General features: G+C 46.2%; 2 protein-coding genes across 4 annotated transcripts; both read left to right on the plus strand.

Moving 5' to 3' along the window:
* Positions 1–4,051: 4,051 nt before the first annotated feature.
* On the plus strand, positions 4,052–9,946 carry TP53I3 (tumor protein p53 inducible protein 3). Of its 3 annotated transcripts, none has more exons than XM_030945201.1 (7): positions 4,053–4,212; positions 5,025–5,206; positions 5,335–5,477; positions 6,166–6,433; positions 7,656–7,868; positions 8,611–8,807; positions 9,556–9,946. In XM_030945201.1, the coding sequence occupies exons 3-7, from the start codon at positions 5,340–5,342 to the stop codon at positions 9,760–9,762; spliced, it is 1,023 nt and encodes a 340-aa protein (XP_030801061.1). In that variant the 5' UTR covers positions 4,053–4,212; positions 5,025–5,206; positions 5,335–5,339; the 3' UTR covers positions 9,763–9,946. The 3 variants fall into 3 exon arrangements, with proteins under 3 accessions (XP_030801063.1, XP_030801061.1, XP_030801062.1); XM_030945202.1 differs by having other exon boundaries at positions 5,018–5,206; positions 9,556–9,762; XM_030945203.1 differs by lacking the exon at positions 5,025–5,206 and having other exon boundaries at positions 4,052–4,212; positions 9,556–9,762.
* Positions 9,947–10,002: 56 nt separating this feature from the next.
* On the plus strand, positions 10,003–14,267 carry SF3B6 (splicing factor 3b subunit 6). The gene is made up of 4 exons (XM_030945204.1): positions 10,003–10,229; positions 10,499–10,617; positions 12,450–12,588; positions 13,098–14,267. The coding sequence occupies exons 1-4, from the start codon at positions 10,200–10,202 to the stop codon at positions 13,185–13,187; spliced, it is 378 nt and encodes a 125-aa protein (XP_030801064.1). The 5' UTR covers positions 10,003–10,199; the 3' UTR covers positions 13,188–14,267.
* Positions 14,268–15,560: the final 1,293 nt, after the last annotated feature.

Here is a 15,560-nt window from a genome sequence, read left to right on the forward strand (position 1 = left end):
AGTTGACGCACTCGCGTGCTGCCAGGACAGAAGTGGGTTTTCTATCCCACCTTCCCATGTCTTCCCCATGATCACGCAGGAAAAACCACAGGTCGGCTCGTGGGGTGTACCCTCTCTCTATAGTTGGGGAACGTTGGACTCTGACTCTGGGGCCTGTGACTCGCACTGGTGCCATATGGGAACTGTTCCTCCTCACCTCCTCCCTCATCTCCCTCATCTCCTCTGAGTTCTTGGACTACGGCAGAGACATGAGCCTGCATCGGGCCATTAATCATACTTTCATAATTCCTAAGCTTGTTGGCCACAGAACCCACTGTCTCTCGGTTGGTGTCAGCATTAATTGTTGCAATAAAGGTGGTGTATTGGGATGGCCCTAGATTTGCCAGGCTCCACAACATTTGCCCTGTGCACCTGACTTTGTCGGGTCATTATCATGCTGTCCATCCCTCCCAAAAGTACCTCCAACACTGCCACTTCTCTCAGCTGTTGGATCCCTTCCTCAAGAGTCTTCCAGCGCATTCTATGGTGGTGCTCCTGCATTCTTTCCCTGTGAACAAACCTCTCTCTGACACTTATTAAAAGCCGCCCCAGAGGGAAAGGGACCCTGGCTCCCCTTTACAAAAAATCTGATTGATACCTGAGTCCTGGGTCAAGGGTCCCAAATTCCTTGCCTCACCACCATCCAGCTGGACACCTGTACCCATAAGATCCCAGACCAAGTAGCCAGGTTGTATAAGCCTCACGCCCCCTCGTGACAATGTCTTTGTGCAGATTACGGAGACTTGCGGACGTCAGGGACTCGGTGATGATCGCAACCTCTGGTTCCCCTGTGGCTTGTGAGGGCCCTCCCCTATCTGGGTGCTCTGCTTTCATCTTAGATCTCCTTGTTTCTACAGGGGCAACTGCTGCTGGCTGTGATTGCCTTTGCAATTCAGCTGGAGCCTGGACCGTTGTAACATCTGTGGGTTCTGCTGCTGCTGCACTGTTAGGACTCTCCCTCTTCAGGGTGGGGGGAAGGCCTCTCACCAGCTGGGGAAGTGTATTCCTTCAGCATCTGGCCTATCTCCTTCACCAAACCCCCCACCCAATCTGGGTAGTTCACATCTGGAGTGGGTTGTGGGGCAGGGTCAGGCTCTGGGGCAGCAGCATCCCTAGCTGGGGTGGACTGTGGGGCAGGGGCAGGCTCTGGGGCAGCAGCATCCCTAGACTCTGGAGGCGATTAGGTTCTGGGGTAGGTGTCATGGTAGTTATCCAGGTTAGTCTCCCCTTCTCTCTGAATGCTAAATAGAGCAGGCCTATCAGCAACACCAGCCACTGTATGATATCATTAATATTTAAAGTGGATCTGAACCCTTCAAAAACTGGTGGGGTGGACCCAAAGAAATGGCTAAAGGGTTGGGAGAAGATTTCCGCCTGGGGTCATTTCCTTACAGCAGGTTCCATTATTAAAGTAACCCCAAAAACACACACTTAATGTGTGATAGCTGTGAATCCATGTGCCTGCTTTCCAGAGGAAGTTAAAATCCATGAATTCCTCACCTTATTCACCCATAACACAAACCGGATAACAGACACAGTAGCCTTGGTTATAGGACCCATGTTTAGATAAGGGCCTATAAATGGGAGAAATACAGCCACGATCACGTGCCACCCAAACCAGGGCAAGTTGGACCACATGGTGTCGCTTAATGAGGTTTCTATAGCCACACACACAAGTTAGATTACTCAAGAACTGTTATTCCCTTTTGGTTTCTGTGCCCCTCGTGGCCCCACGTTGGGCCAAAAAATCTGTCTTGGTTTGGAAAGACAGGAGTCTGCTAAGGAAGGCAGGAGCCTCCCCTGAAACGGAGAATGTAAACCCTCCCCACCCCCTCCAATTGCTACAATTTTAAATTAAGGGGCTCTCAGGCAAAGATATGGGAGCAGGCAATAACAGTTCTTTAATAGGGAAGAAATAAAAAGAATAAAATAAACAATACAGTCCACTGGAACAACACTGACAGAGTCAGAACCCAACCTGACACCCTGTTGGTCAGGGTGCTAGTGGCAGTCCGATTGAAAATGTGGCTGCAGTCCTCTGAAGTATCAGGTGTGGTTCTGTTGGAGCAAGGGGGTTCTGTAGAGAAGGATGTAGTCTTCCTCTGAAGATCCAGGAGGAAAAAGTAGCTGCTGTTCCTCTGGGGAATCTCGTGGAGAAAAAAAAACTGAAACTGCAATTTCAGAATCTTGGAGTATATGGGGTAGCAGTGCTTGGCTCCTCCCTCTGGGCGGAGCATCTCACAATGGGATGTTATAGTTCTTATCAGTCATGCACCGATATTCAATAGTCTGTTATCAGCGGAGGTCCCCTCCCGAGGAAGGTGTGAATGTGGTCATTCAAAGAGAGAGATAAGGCAAACTGCTCACTTGACAAGGTAATCAGCCATACAGATGGTAATGGAAAACATCTTGCATGCAATCTTCAACATCATGTTACAAGATATTTCTGAAAATTATTTAAAGTTCTGCTTAGTGTTTATTCTTTAGAGCAGATAATACCTCACAAATACAGGTATTTTAAATTTTCAGATAGAAACAGCACTGTCATCATTTGAGTGCAGTACAGTGCGAGGGGGATTTGTACTTGAAAAGAAGCATCTCCATTACAGCAATTCTGTATATGACTTCTATAATCATTGATTTAAATTTTTATTTATTTATGTCCTTGTGTTATTATAGCAGACTACTTTAGAAAGAAAGGTAGCTGAAGCAACAGAAAACTTGCACTTCATCAACCTCAAGAGTGCTCATTGAGAAATAAAGTACAGAAGTTCAAAACTTTAAACAAGAAACTGCTTCTTTACAACATTACAGCTGCTGAGATCCCTTCTGTTTTTTCATGAACAATTGTAGGCTTGCTGCTCATAAAAGGACTACTCTATACATCTGCCCTCTAAGTTTCTTAACTGAATTGAAAGTGATGTCTTCAACATTTGGTTTAAGATGCTGTACTTTATCTTTCTAATGCTTTATTTTAGCCTGCTTCCAGGTAACATAGCTACTAATCTCACTACACAAAGTAAGTTCTGTAATGGCATTACAGCTACACAGGGGCCACAGGCCCAAGGGACAAAGGAAATTGCTACATTAACACATTTTCAGACTGTCCTGTACATGCTTGAATAATAAAACATATTTTTATCATGTTAATTTACATCATCAATGAGTGCAATAGAAAGTTATTTTAAACTGCAGTGGATTACAAAGTTCTCTGGGGACAGTGGAGGAGGGACAATGCCAGTACTGGCACTGAATCAGGCTGTGTGTACTATAGACCAGGCTTCATGATCTTTTCATCTTCAGAAACACATCAATTATTAGCTCTTCAAGTCATGTGAGAACAAAAGAATTTAGCTATACTTGATTCTAAATTTGTTCCATTTCAAAGAGGAGTCTAAAAGCCTGAATCCAAAAATCTCATTATTACAGGGAAAAAAAAATCCATAGAAAAATCCCACACATATTAATTACTATTTTTAAATAGTCTGAAGTGTCAGTTTTATTCCCTGACAGCTCAAACACTCAAGAGCTGGTGAATAGGACACCAAGAAAGGCATGATCTGATCCTTCTGCAAAGCTCAAGGAGATACCATCAGACTTTTAGAACAGTACTGATTCTGATTCCAAACCCTCAGGTAGAAACACATGGGGTGTAAGGAACCAGCAAGCTCTGAACGCCTCTGTTCCCCAGGAACAGCAGAGCCCAGGGCAGCCTCCCCAGAGCGTTCATGGCATCGGGGCTGGCAGAGCTCCCACACCCTCAGTGCCAGTGGAGCAAATCGAATCTGAGACACTGACAATTCTGAAGTGACAGCACTTGCACAGCTGGAGCACACCCCATCACACTCACTGGCACAGCCACGGGCAGCAGGCCAAGCTCCCCCGTGGGCTGGGGCAGCGGCCCATCTCTGCCGCAAGGCCAAGCGGGAAAACAGATTTCTGTGCCAAGCCATGGAATAATCCAGGTCGTTCGCAGGAACAATGGGGAGCTGTGCTCATGTTTCTGACTCCTCCTATCTGTCACTCCAAAGTAGAACAGCCTCGCCCTGTTCCTCGCCTTGGCCTGCAGGGGAGTAGCTGAATGCCAGCAGGAACTGGGATCGAACTCTGTTCCCGAGGCCAGGCTGGTTTGTTCCGGGGCACAGACTGTCCGTCCTTCCTTACAGGAAAAAGGTGAGCTCGGGAGTGGGCTCGGGAGCCACAGAGCTTCTTAAAATTGTCGTTTTCAGCCACTGCTGGCAGATCTGAGAACTTGAACTGGTTGGAAACTTGTGTCTCAGTTTCTGTGGTTTTCTGTGCATTTGAGAGTAATGTAAATATTCAGATCCTCTCGGTTTGTTTTGTTTTGTTTTGTTTTTTGGGCGGTTTTTAAACATTTTTGTGGGCCTGCATCTAGCAAAAACAAGACAATAATTTATAAAAAAGCACGTTAATGAACTCTGATGAAAGAGGGACAAAAGCTTCCTTCACATCTTATTTTAACTGACTAAATTTGGACCCAATTAAGGCAACAGAAACAATTGTTATGGGGTGGCATCAGGTGGGCTTTCCATTGAATTTTTTTGCTGATACAGGCAAATTTTGTGGGACTGGATTAAATGGTTAATAACAATGACTAGACAGCCAGCCTCAGAAACAAAAGCCTTTAAACTGCATTTTATACAAATGGAAGTGCTTATTCACCATAAAGTAGCCATACAGCACCACCCTGTGGGGATTGACATCCCTGGGGTTTCAAGCTGTTTATCATTCTGCCTTCGCAGTCTTACCACAAGTAATTAGGTATACACTGAGCTTTTCCTGTGCAGAAATCAGTGATTTTTACAGAAGGCAGGGTGGTCTGTCACACAGTGCTGGTCACTTGAAGAGGCTCTGCCCAGCAGCCCATCCTGTGCTGCACTCAGCACAGTACCAGCTCTCAGGAACTAACAGCTGTTCCCCTTGTGATTGCCTCTCCTTCTCATCTCCTTCCACCGAGGACCCAGGGAGCAGAGAGAAGAGTGCTCCTCACTTGGTTTTACCAGGCAGGAGAAGGCTTGACAGCTCAGCCCATCTGCTGGTGCCAAAAGGATCCCAGGAGCAGCATCTGAGGAGGAACCTGAAAGACTCCTGCAGCAGTGAGAGCCTGTACCACAGCAAATCAGGCACACAGCAATCACCTCCTGAGGCAAGGGAAATAAATAGGAATTTTTAAAGCTATATTTGTTACCTTTCATTACTGAGATTTTTCCACTGCACATGCCTGCATTCATGCAATGTTTTTTTCAGTTTGGTTTTGTTTGTTTTTTTTTTTAGAGAAAATGTTTGCAGCCTATTTTGATTGCCCAGGAGGCCCAGAAAATCTCTATATGAAAGAAGTGATGAAACCAAATCCAGGAGAAGGAGAAGTTCTTGTGAAGGTCTCTGCCAGTGCTCTGAATAGGGCTGATTTACTCCAGGTACGTGTAGGATAAGCAGATTTATGCACCTAAAAACAAAACAGACTTTTCAAGCCCCCCTGTGAAGTCCTGACAGATCTGATGAGCTAAAAGAGTTTGAATCTGGTGAGCATTTGGATGGGAGAATTCATAGGGCTGAAAGAAGAGATGTTTGTTGATTCAGCAGATAAATGTTTTTATCTGAGATAGTGCAGTGCTGGGCTGGCATGGAAAGGCAGATACCTTTCAACAAAAACATGTAAAACCAAAGCTTTGCTCTTTCTAGATCTCAGACTGTTTTCTAGGCATTTGAGATGAAAAGGCAATGTTCCAATAGCACAGTTCCAGTGTGAGAAAATTTATTCAAATTCACATTCAAATTATTAGTTTGAGCTGCAAGCCATGCTCTCCAAAGGGAGACCATGGTATCTCCACAGCAGGGATTAGCCTGGAGAGAGGAAACTCACAAATATTTCAATTTATTCTTATTTTAAGAATAAGACTTAAGAAGAATAACACTTAGGAAGCAAAAGTGTTTCCAGAGGCTAGAAGATCCTCAAATTACTGCAATATATGCACAGGACAAAATCAGGATTAAACAAATAGGAATTTAGGCTGGAGACATGTGAATGAAATATTGCAGGTCATTACACTCATTGATTGTTTTTCCTTCCTTGCCTTCTCTTTTTTTTTTTCATTTTTATTTTAGAGGAGAGGGAAGTACCCTCCCCCCAAAGGAGCAAGTGACATTTTAGGCCTGGAAGCAGCTGGGAGCGTGGCCGGGCTGGGTCCCGGCTGCTCGGGCCGCTGGAGGATCGGCGACGCAGTGATGGCTCTGCTCCCTGGGGGGGGCCAGGCACAATACGTGACAGTGCCCGAAGGCCTCCTGATGCCAATTCCCAAAGACATGACTTTTATCCAGGCTGCAGCCATTCCTGAAGCCTGGCTAACAGCATTTCAGCTGCTCCATTTTGTAGGTGAGAGGTGCATTTGCCCATTTATCCCACCAAAACAGCTCATCTTCCTTTCTGTTACAAAATCCTCTCCTTGTTGCCTCTATTTGAATGTTGCTTGCCTTCAAAGAACCTTTTCTCTGTCACTTTATTCTTGTGGGTCAGAATCCAGTATGCCAGACACAAATCCTTGAATCTTAACCACCTTTCCCCAGTGCCAACCTACCCTGCTGATTACATATTTACAAGGAAGGATATGGAAAGGTGGCCAGTTTCTTTTTATCTGTATTTCTCAGTTTGAATCACTGAATGGTTTGGGTTGAAAAGGAACTAGGTGATCTAGTTCCACTCCCTTGCCATGGGCAGGGACACCTCCAATTAAGCCTAAACCCTGAAATTATTCCCATGTTTTCCAGACACAGAAAAACACATCTTACTTCTAAGGATTTGGCTTCACTCCATGCATGACCACACCAAGAACTTTATCACTATGTTCTTGTGAATCTACAGTAGGCAACATCTTGTATCTTTGTTTACCAGAGATATTATTTGTAGGTAAAATCCACTCTGAGCTGATTTAAAATGGACAGAAGCCTACACTCTTCATTTTAAAAATACGCTGCCAAGGTAATAAACCTGCCAAAGTTTTCCTCCTTCTTCTACACTCTTCAGCAGTAGCATCTGAAAGATCCAATAAGGAACAAGAAGTTCCAAACATAACTTCCCTGCAGACTTGCTTCAAGCAGTGTTGTCTCCTGGGGATCAGTGGGAGGCTACTTAGTGCCTCACTTTCAGAAGCAATTGTGAAACACAAATGAATGCAACCAATAGATGGTAAAATGATTGGTAGGACTGGTCTTTAATGTTACCCAGCATTTCTGGTATTTCTCTATTGCTGAGTGTCTGATTTCTCAGTATGAACATCCTCCAAGTGTGTTTTCTACTGATGGTATAAAAAGGCTGTGACTGTCCTCACTTAAGCATTGGTCACACATGCCCAGAACTGCACACGGCCAAGACAAAGTCCTTCCACTGAGGCTGGGAAAATGACATCCTGTCAGCACACTGCAACCTCTGCTGCTTCTGGATTTCTCTCTTTTATGAAGGCTACAAAGATGTCCAATTGTTCAAAGTCCAGTCAACGACAACTCTTTCAACCTCCTCTTCACTATCTTCCAGATTGTTCATATTTTAATTCAAAGGTGATGCCCAAAGGTGATGCCACTTTCCTTCTGCCCTCCCCCAGGTAAAGTACAGGAGGGTGAGAGAGTGTTGATCCACGCTGGAGCCAGTGGGGTTGGCATGGCAGCCATTCAGCTGGTGAGACTGGCCAAGGCCATTCCCATTGTGACAGCAGGAACTCAGGAGAAACTGGAAGCAACAGCAAATGCTGGAGCAGCTGCAGGGTTCAACTACAAGAATGAAGACTTCAGTGAAAAGGTCTTGGAGTTCACCCAAGGTAAAAACCTCTCTATAAAAGTGCAAACGAACCTCCCAACATGTGGACACAGACTCAGTTTCAGCTGTCACTTGGTGAGGGAGCAGACAGTAGCGACCCTGGAAGCACAAGCTGATCTCCTGCTCAGCCCAGAACAAGCCTTTCCTTAGTTTAATTGTGCTGTTTTCTGCATGGGCTCTCTTTGGCTGTGTTCATTTGGGGCATAAATATTGTGCCATGTTCTTGCTGCCTCCCCAAGGAACTGCGCAAGGAACAAATCCTCACATTTTGGTGTTTGAGTCGTCACAGAAGCACAGCATGGCCTGGGCTGGAAAGGGCTTTAATGATCATCCCGTTCCAACCTCTTGCCATGGGCAGGGACACCCCAGCTTGCTCTGAGCCCCATCCAGCCTGCCTTGAACATTTCCAGGGGTGGGGCACCTACAGCTTCTCTGGGCAACCTGTGCCAATGCCGCTTCATTCTTAAACTATTAAAAAATGTAGCTTTTCTAAGCATTTGGGGTGGTTTATGCCTGAGTTCTGAGTTTGCTTATGGATAACTGATGATTCTTTTTTTGTGCCTGATTCTGTAATTCCTTACAAATCACTGCGCCAATTCCTAATTTCAGTAGAAAGATTTAAATCAGAATTGTAGGGCAAATTCTGTACCTATAAATAACAAGGTTTTAGTCATGCTTGAAATTATCCTGCCTTTAATGCAGCTTGGACTTCATTGCTGAAATATCTTCTGTTTCTACTTGAGGTTCTGGAGTAGATATTATTTTAGATTGTGTTGGGGCCTCATACTGGGAGAAGAATCTCAACTGTCTGAGCACTGATGGCCGGTGGATCATTTATGGATTGCTGAGTGGAGGTGAAGTCCATGGGGATTTGCTGGCAAGGCTGATTTCCAAAAGAGCCAGCATCCACACAAGCCTGTTGCGGTCTCGAGACAAGGAGGCAAGTAGTGGCTATCAGCAGTGTATGCAGTTTGATCTTAAAATTTATTATAGTTTTGAGAGCTTTCTTTTTAAACCAGTGTTAAACACATTCTTGTCAAAAAAGCCCCAGCTTGAACTGTTACTACATTCTTTGGAAAATGCCACAAAATTAAGTTGTAAATTTTTTTTTCTATTTTTATCAGATTCCTCCCTGAATGAGAGGAATGACACCCAGGACTTCTTATTGTGTTTCATGGATACCATAATTTAGATATTTGGCCCTAGAAGAAATAAAACTCTAGTGATTGGGCAACTTGATCCAAGTCTGAGGAGGGAAAAATAAAACTCTCTATTAGGTCACTTCAAAAGTAGAAACCAAGGCCATTTGGATGCCCAGTTACCAAAGAAAACTCATTTTATGTGGAATATTCTCAGATGTCACAGTAAAAGACCCACAGTGCAGAGCCCTAAGGTGGATTCTGTGCATGGTTTAAGACTGAATATTTACAAGACCTTTATTGGTTTGATTTAAATGGTTCTGCAAGGAGCTCACACCACTTGCTTTGCGGAATTTCATTCAATTAAGATGTAATAAATCTAAAAGCTTCCTTCTTGTTTGTAATTTAGACCTGTCAGGTGTTTTCATCTCACTGCGAGAATGTCAGAAGGTGTCTCCTTGAGGGCTGTGTACATTTTATACGCCGTGCTCTGAGACACCTCGGTGAGAGAAGTGGCTGGAAATAACCTTGCAGGTGTTTATTCCGCAGTACAAGGAGCGCCTGGTGAGAGCCTTCACAGAGGAGGTGCTGCCCCATTTCTCCGGAGGAGCTTCCCCGCGGCTGCAGCCCCTCGTGGACAGCGTTTACCCCCTGCATGCCATCGCTGAGGCGCACAGGGCTATGGAGGAGAACAGGAACATCGGCAAAATCGTCATCGAAATTCCCGTTTGCGGCAAGAAGGGGCCGCCGCAGTAGCTGCTCTGGGACAGTCACTGCGGGGGCCGCACTGCGGCTATTCCGCCGCGTCTGCTCTACACCGGGACCGATTCATGTGGGTGGCGAGGAGGGGGAAAGGACAAGGAGAAAGCGTTTATTAAAGAGGTTCATGTGGCAATTCTGGCCCCGCGGATCGAACGCGGGGCCGGGCCTGAGGGGCGCGGGGGCGGGGCCGGGGCCGCGCGGGAGGGGCGGGGCTTGAGCACGGGGCGGGCCCGGGAGCGAGCGCGCTGCCGCTTCCCGCGCGGTGCACGCCGGGATAGATCCGGTTCGGTGAGGGCAGCGCGCGGTGCCTGCTGGGATAGACCCGGGTGTGCCGCCCGTCGCTCCCGGCCCCCGCGGCTGTCCCCGCTCCGAGCTCGGTCCCCGCCGGTGTTTCCGTCCCAGGCCGCGGCCCCTACTCACCGCCCGCCGACATGGCGATGCAAGCAGCCAAACGAGCCAACGTGAGTGCGCTGTCCTGTCCTGTCCTGTCCTGTCCCGTCCCGTCCCGTCCCGTCCCTGCCGGGCTAGGCTCCGGCTTCGTTCCGCTCCGGGCACCCCGCTGCTCTGAGGGGAACGCGGCAGGGGGTGGGACTGGGGGATATTTAAGGCCCTTTCCAGCCCCAGCCGTCCCGTGGCTCGGTGATTCCATGGTTTTGCCCCTAGGCTGCTGGGTTTAAGGTTTGCGGTACGTGCCGTGGGCCTAACACACCACTTGTCTTTTCCCCATCAGATCCGGCTCCCTCCGGAGGTCAACCGGATCCTGTACATCAGGAACCTGCCGTACAAAATCACGGCCGAGGAGATGTACGACATTTTTGGGAAGTACGGGCCCATCCGGCAGATCAGAGTGTGAGTATTTCCAGTTTCTTTGGACCGTGAAGGGTTTCATGTGCCCCACTGGCAGCTGGGTTTCACAGCTGGGAAGGTTCAATGCCCTGGAGGACATCCCGAGTGCCAGAGGGGATGTGATGATGCTCTTAACACGTGAATTTGTTAGAGAATGATTCTGCTGGGAGGTGCAGAGAATGAACTTAAATTTTAAATGAACCCTGGGAAGTTGATAAAATATGACAGTCTTGTGTGCTTAAGTAAGTTTCAAATACAACTGAAGTTTGCTTTGACTTGGGGTGAAAATAGTAAAGGCAGAAGCTGAACACAAACAGTTTTCCTGTTTTATGATATCTGCTAGCCAGTGGGAAAACAGGGATGTTGTGTTGCTGGATCTGTTCACTAGAAACAAATACCAGCAGCAAGCCCTGCATGGCAGAGACAGGGTGTCCTCGGGCCATGCCGTGTCTGGGTAGGGGAGGTGTGACTGTGCCTTTGGTTCTGAAATGTGTGGAGGTTGTACAAGTCTGTAGCAACTCTGATATTCTTCTCCTGGTTAGTTCAAATGCTGAGGATCATCATAGGAGGATTTGTGTTGGAAGGGACCATTTTATTCCAACCCCTGGCAGTGGGCAGGGACACCTTGGACAGCCATCCAAGCTGGCTGGCCTTGAACATTTCTAGGGATGGAGCATCCACAGCTTCCCTGGGTGACTTGTTTGAATGATTGTTGTGTAAAGTGAGTTTTACAGAGTCACTCTCAGTAAGCAAAGGACACAAGGGGACACGTGCTGCTGGTGCCACGCTGGGTTGTGACACCAGACAGACCCTTCTTGGGATAGGAGGGGCAGTGCATGTGACTGGAGAAGTGGCTGAGGGAACAAGGGGCAGTGTAAACACTAAATAGGTGGAACTCTTTGCTAATGAGCATAAAGGAGAGCCAGTACTTAAGTTTTCTGCAAACATGTGGGCTGGAACAGCATGATAGTGGGACACAATTAGGATGTATCAGGGGCTCTCCATTGGGGTGATAGTCTGGTGTGCGTACCCAGCAGTTTGTTCAGAACTACTCATTCATGGAATTTCCCACAAAAATCCCAATATCCTCAGTGCCAGGGCATAATGTGTAAGCCCCTCTGTAAAGGCTTTTGTGCTTTGTGCAGTGTTTATCCCATTCTCCTCCTCACCTTTGCATAGATCCCAGTGTGATATTTGTGATACCATTTGTCCTTGGGAGTTCTCAGAAGCACCTTAGGGAGGTTGTTCTGACCCTGAAGTCTCTGTCACTACCTGTTAGCTGAGACCTTGGGGATCTCTGCAGCCCCTCTGGGCTCGTTACTGTTACGTGCCCAGACCTGTGTCCCATCCCTCAGGTGAAGGACATGGAATTGGTGCTCCTGTGGGTGATGGCTGTGCCTCAGCAGTGGGCTTGCACCAGCAGGGCTGTTCTGCCTCTTAAATTCACTTTGTGATATGCCAGGAGCCCTGTTCCATCCTAGGGACACATCTGATCCAGACAGCCACTGACTGACTGCCAAGTCTTGTAATACTAAATAAAAGCTAATTGCTATAATAAAAATTTAAATTGTTTCCAGACACAGCATGGCAGCCCTTCAACAGCCCAGTTGTTGTGGAGAGGTGCATTTCCTTATGGAGCAGAATACAGCACATCTTGCTGTTGTCTCTGGCTCTGAACTGTTTGGTGTGGAAAGCAGGGATGTAGTTGAATACCTAGAAAAAATAACAAATTGGTTTTTAGTGACGTTGCATTAGTTCATCTAATCTCACTCACTGTGAAATAAATAAACTATTTCTTGTTCATTTTATTTGATTGATTCTACCCTGCTGAGCAGTGGGAATACCCCTGAGACCAGAGGAACAGCCTACGTGGTGTATGAGGACATCTTCGATGCCAAGAACGCCTGTGACCACCTGTCAGGGTTCAACGTGTGCAACAGATACCTCGTGGTGCTGTACTACAATGCCAACAGGGTATGGGCACCTGGGCTGGGGAGCTCACCTCTGAGCAGAGCTGTCACAAAGAAACAACCCCAGCATCACTTTGTTAAGGCAGTTGCTTGGGTGTTCTTAAGAAATAAAATCCAAACTGTTAGAGGGAGTAAATGGGATACGTGGTCAGAGTTTCTTATTTACTCGGTGGTTTGTGTGCAAAAAAAGTACCTTTGGACAAAGGGTGGGAAAAAGATGTTTGGGGGGATGTACTCCGGAGAAGAGGGTGCAGAGGCCCCACAATTGCATAGCTGCAGCAGGAGGGGAGATCTTGTTTATGGCTAAAAGGTCTCCAGATCTCTGTGTCCTCCCTGTCACTGATGACATCCAGGGCCCTGTGACATTCTCCAAGGACAAGAATCAAACAATGCTCTGTGCATGTGATGGTGATGGAGTTCACAGTGATGCTTGTTGCAGATACTGGGAAATAACTTGTCATGAGATGAGAGATTCTTTTTGTTTTCTTACATCTTTTATTTTCCTTATTACAGGCATTCCAAAAGATGGACACAAAGAAGAAAGAAGAACAGCTTAAGCTTCTCAAGGAAAAATATGGAATTAACACAGACCCACCAAAATAAACTGATCCTTTTTGGAAAACTGTTTTCAAGCCCTGTCATCTTGGCCTAAACATAGGAGTTCTTAACAAAGTGTAATTTTTTTCTCTTATGAATTTGATAAGATGCAATATGAGTTTTTATATCTTCAGATTAGGATTAAATAAATAGAACACAGGGAAATCTGCTTTAAGATTAAATCCCCCAAGGCAACATGCCTTCCCTGTGCTGAGGGTGACCTGGTAAAGGCTGCAATGTCCTGTTTCTAGCAGGAGCTTTCAAGAAGGGACTGAGCAGGTTCTGTGTTTGACTGAACAAAGCAAGCCCAAGCCCGTGTTTGTAACAAAGTTTCTTTCACAAACTGTAGAAGATGAAGGCTTTCAAAAGGATGCAGCTGATAAGGGGACTCCAGTCCAAGTACCTGTTCCCAGTGATGGTACCAGCTCTGATCAGCTGCAGTGAAACAACCCAGCTCTCACACTAAAAAACAAAGTGTATGAGGGCTTTGTTTGGTGTCCCAGGTTTGGACTGAGGATTTGGTATTAATTGAAGAACATGTGACCAAAATGAGACAGCAGATGAAGGTTTTCATTTTGATACCTGTAGTGTGATTGTTTTCTACTTGGCATGGTTGAACTGTAACACATTTTCTGTACATACATTTTTAGGTGTAGCATGTGGTGAAGGAAGACAAATTTTTTTTGGCTCTTTTTTCAGTACTCATGTCCTTTGTATTAAAATGAGTGTGATCCAGGCTGTGCATAGCCAGTATCTTTTGGAAGTGAGAAAGAATAACTCTGGCTGTGTTCTGAACCAGCTGAAGTTGTGTGAATGTGGGGAGTATCCTGCCTTGGGAGGATTTATTTGCATGGATGTGATGTTCCACTCCCTGACCAGACAGTTTCCAGCCAGTGCAGAACCAGGGCAGATAACAATGTACTTTGCCTGGAATTTGTAATCAGATTTTGTTTTTCAGTGCATTGTACTCTCATAGAGGAATGCTTCCATTTTCTGAAATTACTTTTTTGTTGGAATTTGTCACTTTGGGAACAATGCTGTGTCCATTTGGTGAAAAAATAAATGCATATTTTGCTTTTTTTCATCGAGGCTGTGCTCCTGCCTGTAACCTGTGCTGTTAGATGGGAGTCATTCATCACCTGAGTGTTCAATGCAGGCAGGAGCTGCAACACATCATCTCTGTGGGTACAGGGATGTCCCTGTGCATGACAGGAGGGTGCCCAGCTGTGGGAACAATGCCCATCTCACCTGGAGGAGATCCCTGGCACTGCCCTGTGCTGGGCACCTCCTTTGGCAGCTGGGAGGGGCTCACAGCAATACTCACATTTACTAGCTGGAACCAATGAGAAACTAAACACTCATGATTTTGCACTAAGTGGTCCTATTTTCTTCATTCCTCAAATAAACTATTACAAATTGATAAATCAGTGATGGTTCATGAAGAGTGAGCTCCAGGCCAGCTCTGGGGGAAAGCAGCCATGATGGCTGAGGTGTGATTTCAGCTTTGGGTGGGTGCTTGGAGTCCTATCCTGTGCCTGGCCCTGGAGCACACTGGAACAGATCTGCCCTGCCTTCCCCGCACACGGACTGGGGATGTGAGCCAGAGCTCACTAAGCCATGCTTAGTGCACAATTCCCCCAAATCTGCATCTGTCCCTTGAAACTGATGCTGGTTTTGCAGCAAGAGGCCTTGCAGGCTGCAGTAACCCTGGCTGAGGTCAGGAGCAGGCACTGGGAGATCTGGAGCCCAGGAGCTGGGTTAGTTGAGCAGTCCCTCCATGGCCAGCCTGGCTTCCAGGTCCTGCCCATCAGATTAACACAAACCAAGAGCTCTCAGGCAAGAACCAGGTTGCATTAAAAATCTTTAAATGACTTAAATCCTCCTGGGGGATTTGCTTCTATGTGAGCATCCATAACTTTTCAAGGGTTACAAACTGCTCTGCCCCCAAATATGTATCTTTTATATACAAAAAGATATATATTTATATGTGCCATGTCTATACATACACATCCATGTACCAAACACTTGAATAACTGAAATAATTTACACCAACAAAGGCTCCTTGCTGAAACAAGAACTGGAGGTGCTTGTTGCCATGCTGGATTTATGGTTCTATTAAATAATGAACACTGATAATACCAGAGTGCCAATAATGGTGCTGCGTACTGCCAGCCTTGTTTTAAATCATATGCAAATACCACATTGCTTCTGTCAATAGCAGAGAGCATGGTGCTTGCACTGCAGTGTCTGTTTTGATGAGGATTTGATGCTGTTTGAAAAACATATATAAAAAGCAATTCTTTAGGGTAATAAGATTAATAAAAATTCCTTCAATGAATCCTCAAGATCAGCAGCTTTTGATTTCTCTGAGAGCTCAGC

Source organism: Camarhynchus parvulus, chromosome 3 (genome assembly GCF_901933205.1).
Source record: "Camarhynchus parvulus chromosome 3, STF_HiC, whole genome shotgun sequence".
NCBI classification, from domain to species: domain Eukaryota; kingdom Metazoa; phylum Chordata; class Aves; order Passeriformes; family Thraupidae; genus Camarhynchus; species Camarhynchus parvulus.

What these genes read in the sequence shown, in the direction of transcription:
- TP53I3 (XM_030945203.1), top strand. Translation starts at nt 5,340, where the DNA reads ATGTTTGCAGCCTATTTTGATTGCCCAGGAGGCCCAGAAAATCTCTAT. An exon ending in TCAGCTGCTCCATTTTGTAG is followed by an intron (nt 6,434 to 7,655) that starts GTGAGAGGTGCA and finishes GCCCTCCCCCAG; the next exon opens with GTAAAGTACAGGAGGGTGAG. An exon ending in TGCGGTCTCGAGACAAGGAG is followed by an intron (nt 8,808 to 9,555) that starts GCAAGTAGTGGC and finishes TTTATTCCGCAG; the next exon opens with TACAAGGAGCGCCTGGTGAG.
- SF3B6 (XM_030945204.1), top strand. Translation starts at nt 10,200, where the DNA reads ATGGCGATGCAAGCAGCCAAACGAGCCAAC. An exon ending in AAGCAGCCAAACGAGCCAAC is followed by an intron (nt 10,230 to 10,498) that starts GTGAGTGCGCTG and finishes TTTCCCCATCAG; the next exon opens with ATCCGGCTCCCTCCGGAGGT. An exon ending in TGTACTACAATGCCAACAGG is followed by an intron (nt 12,589 to 13,097) that starts GTATGGGCACCT and finishes TCCTTATTACAG; the next exon opens with GCATTCCAAAAGATGGACAC.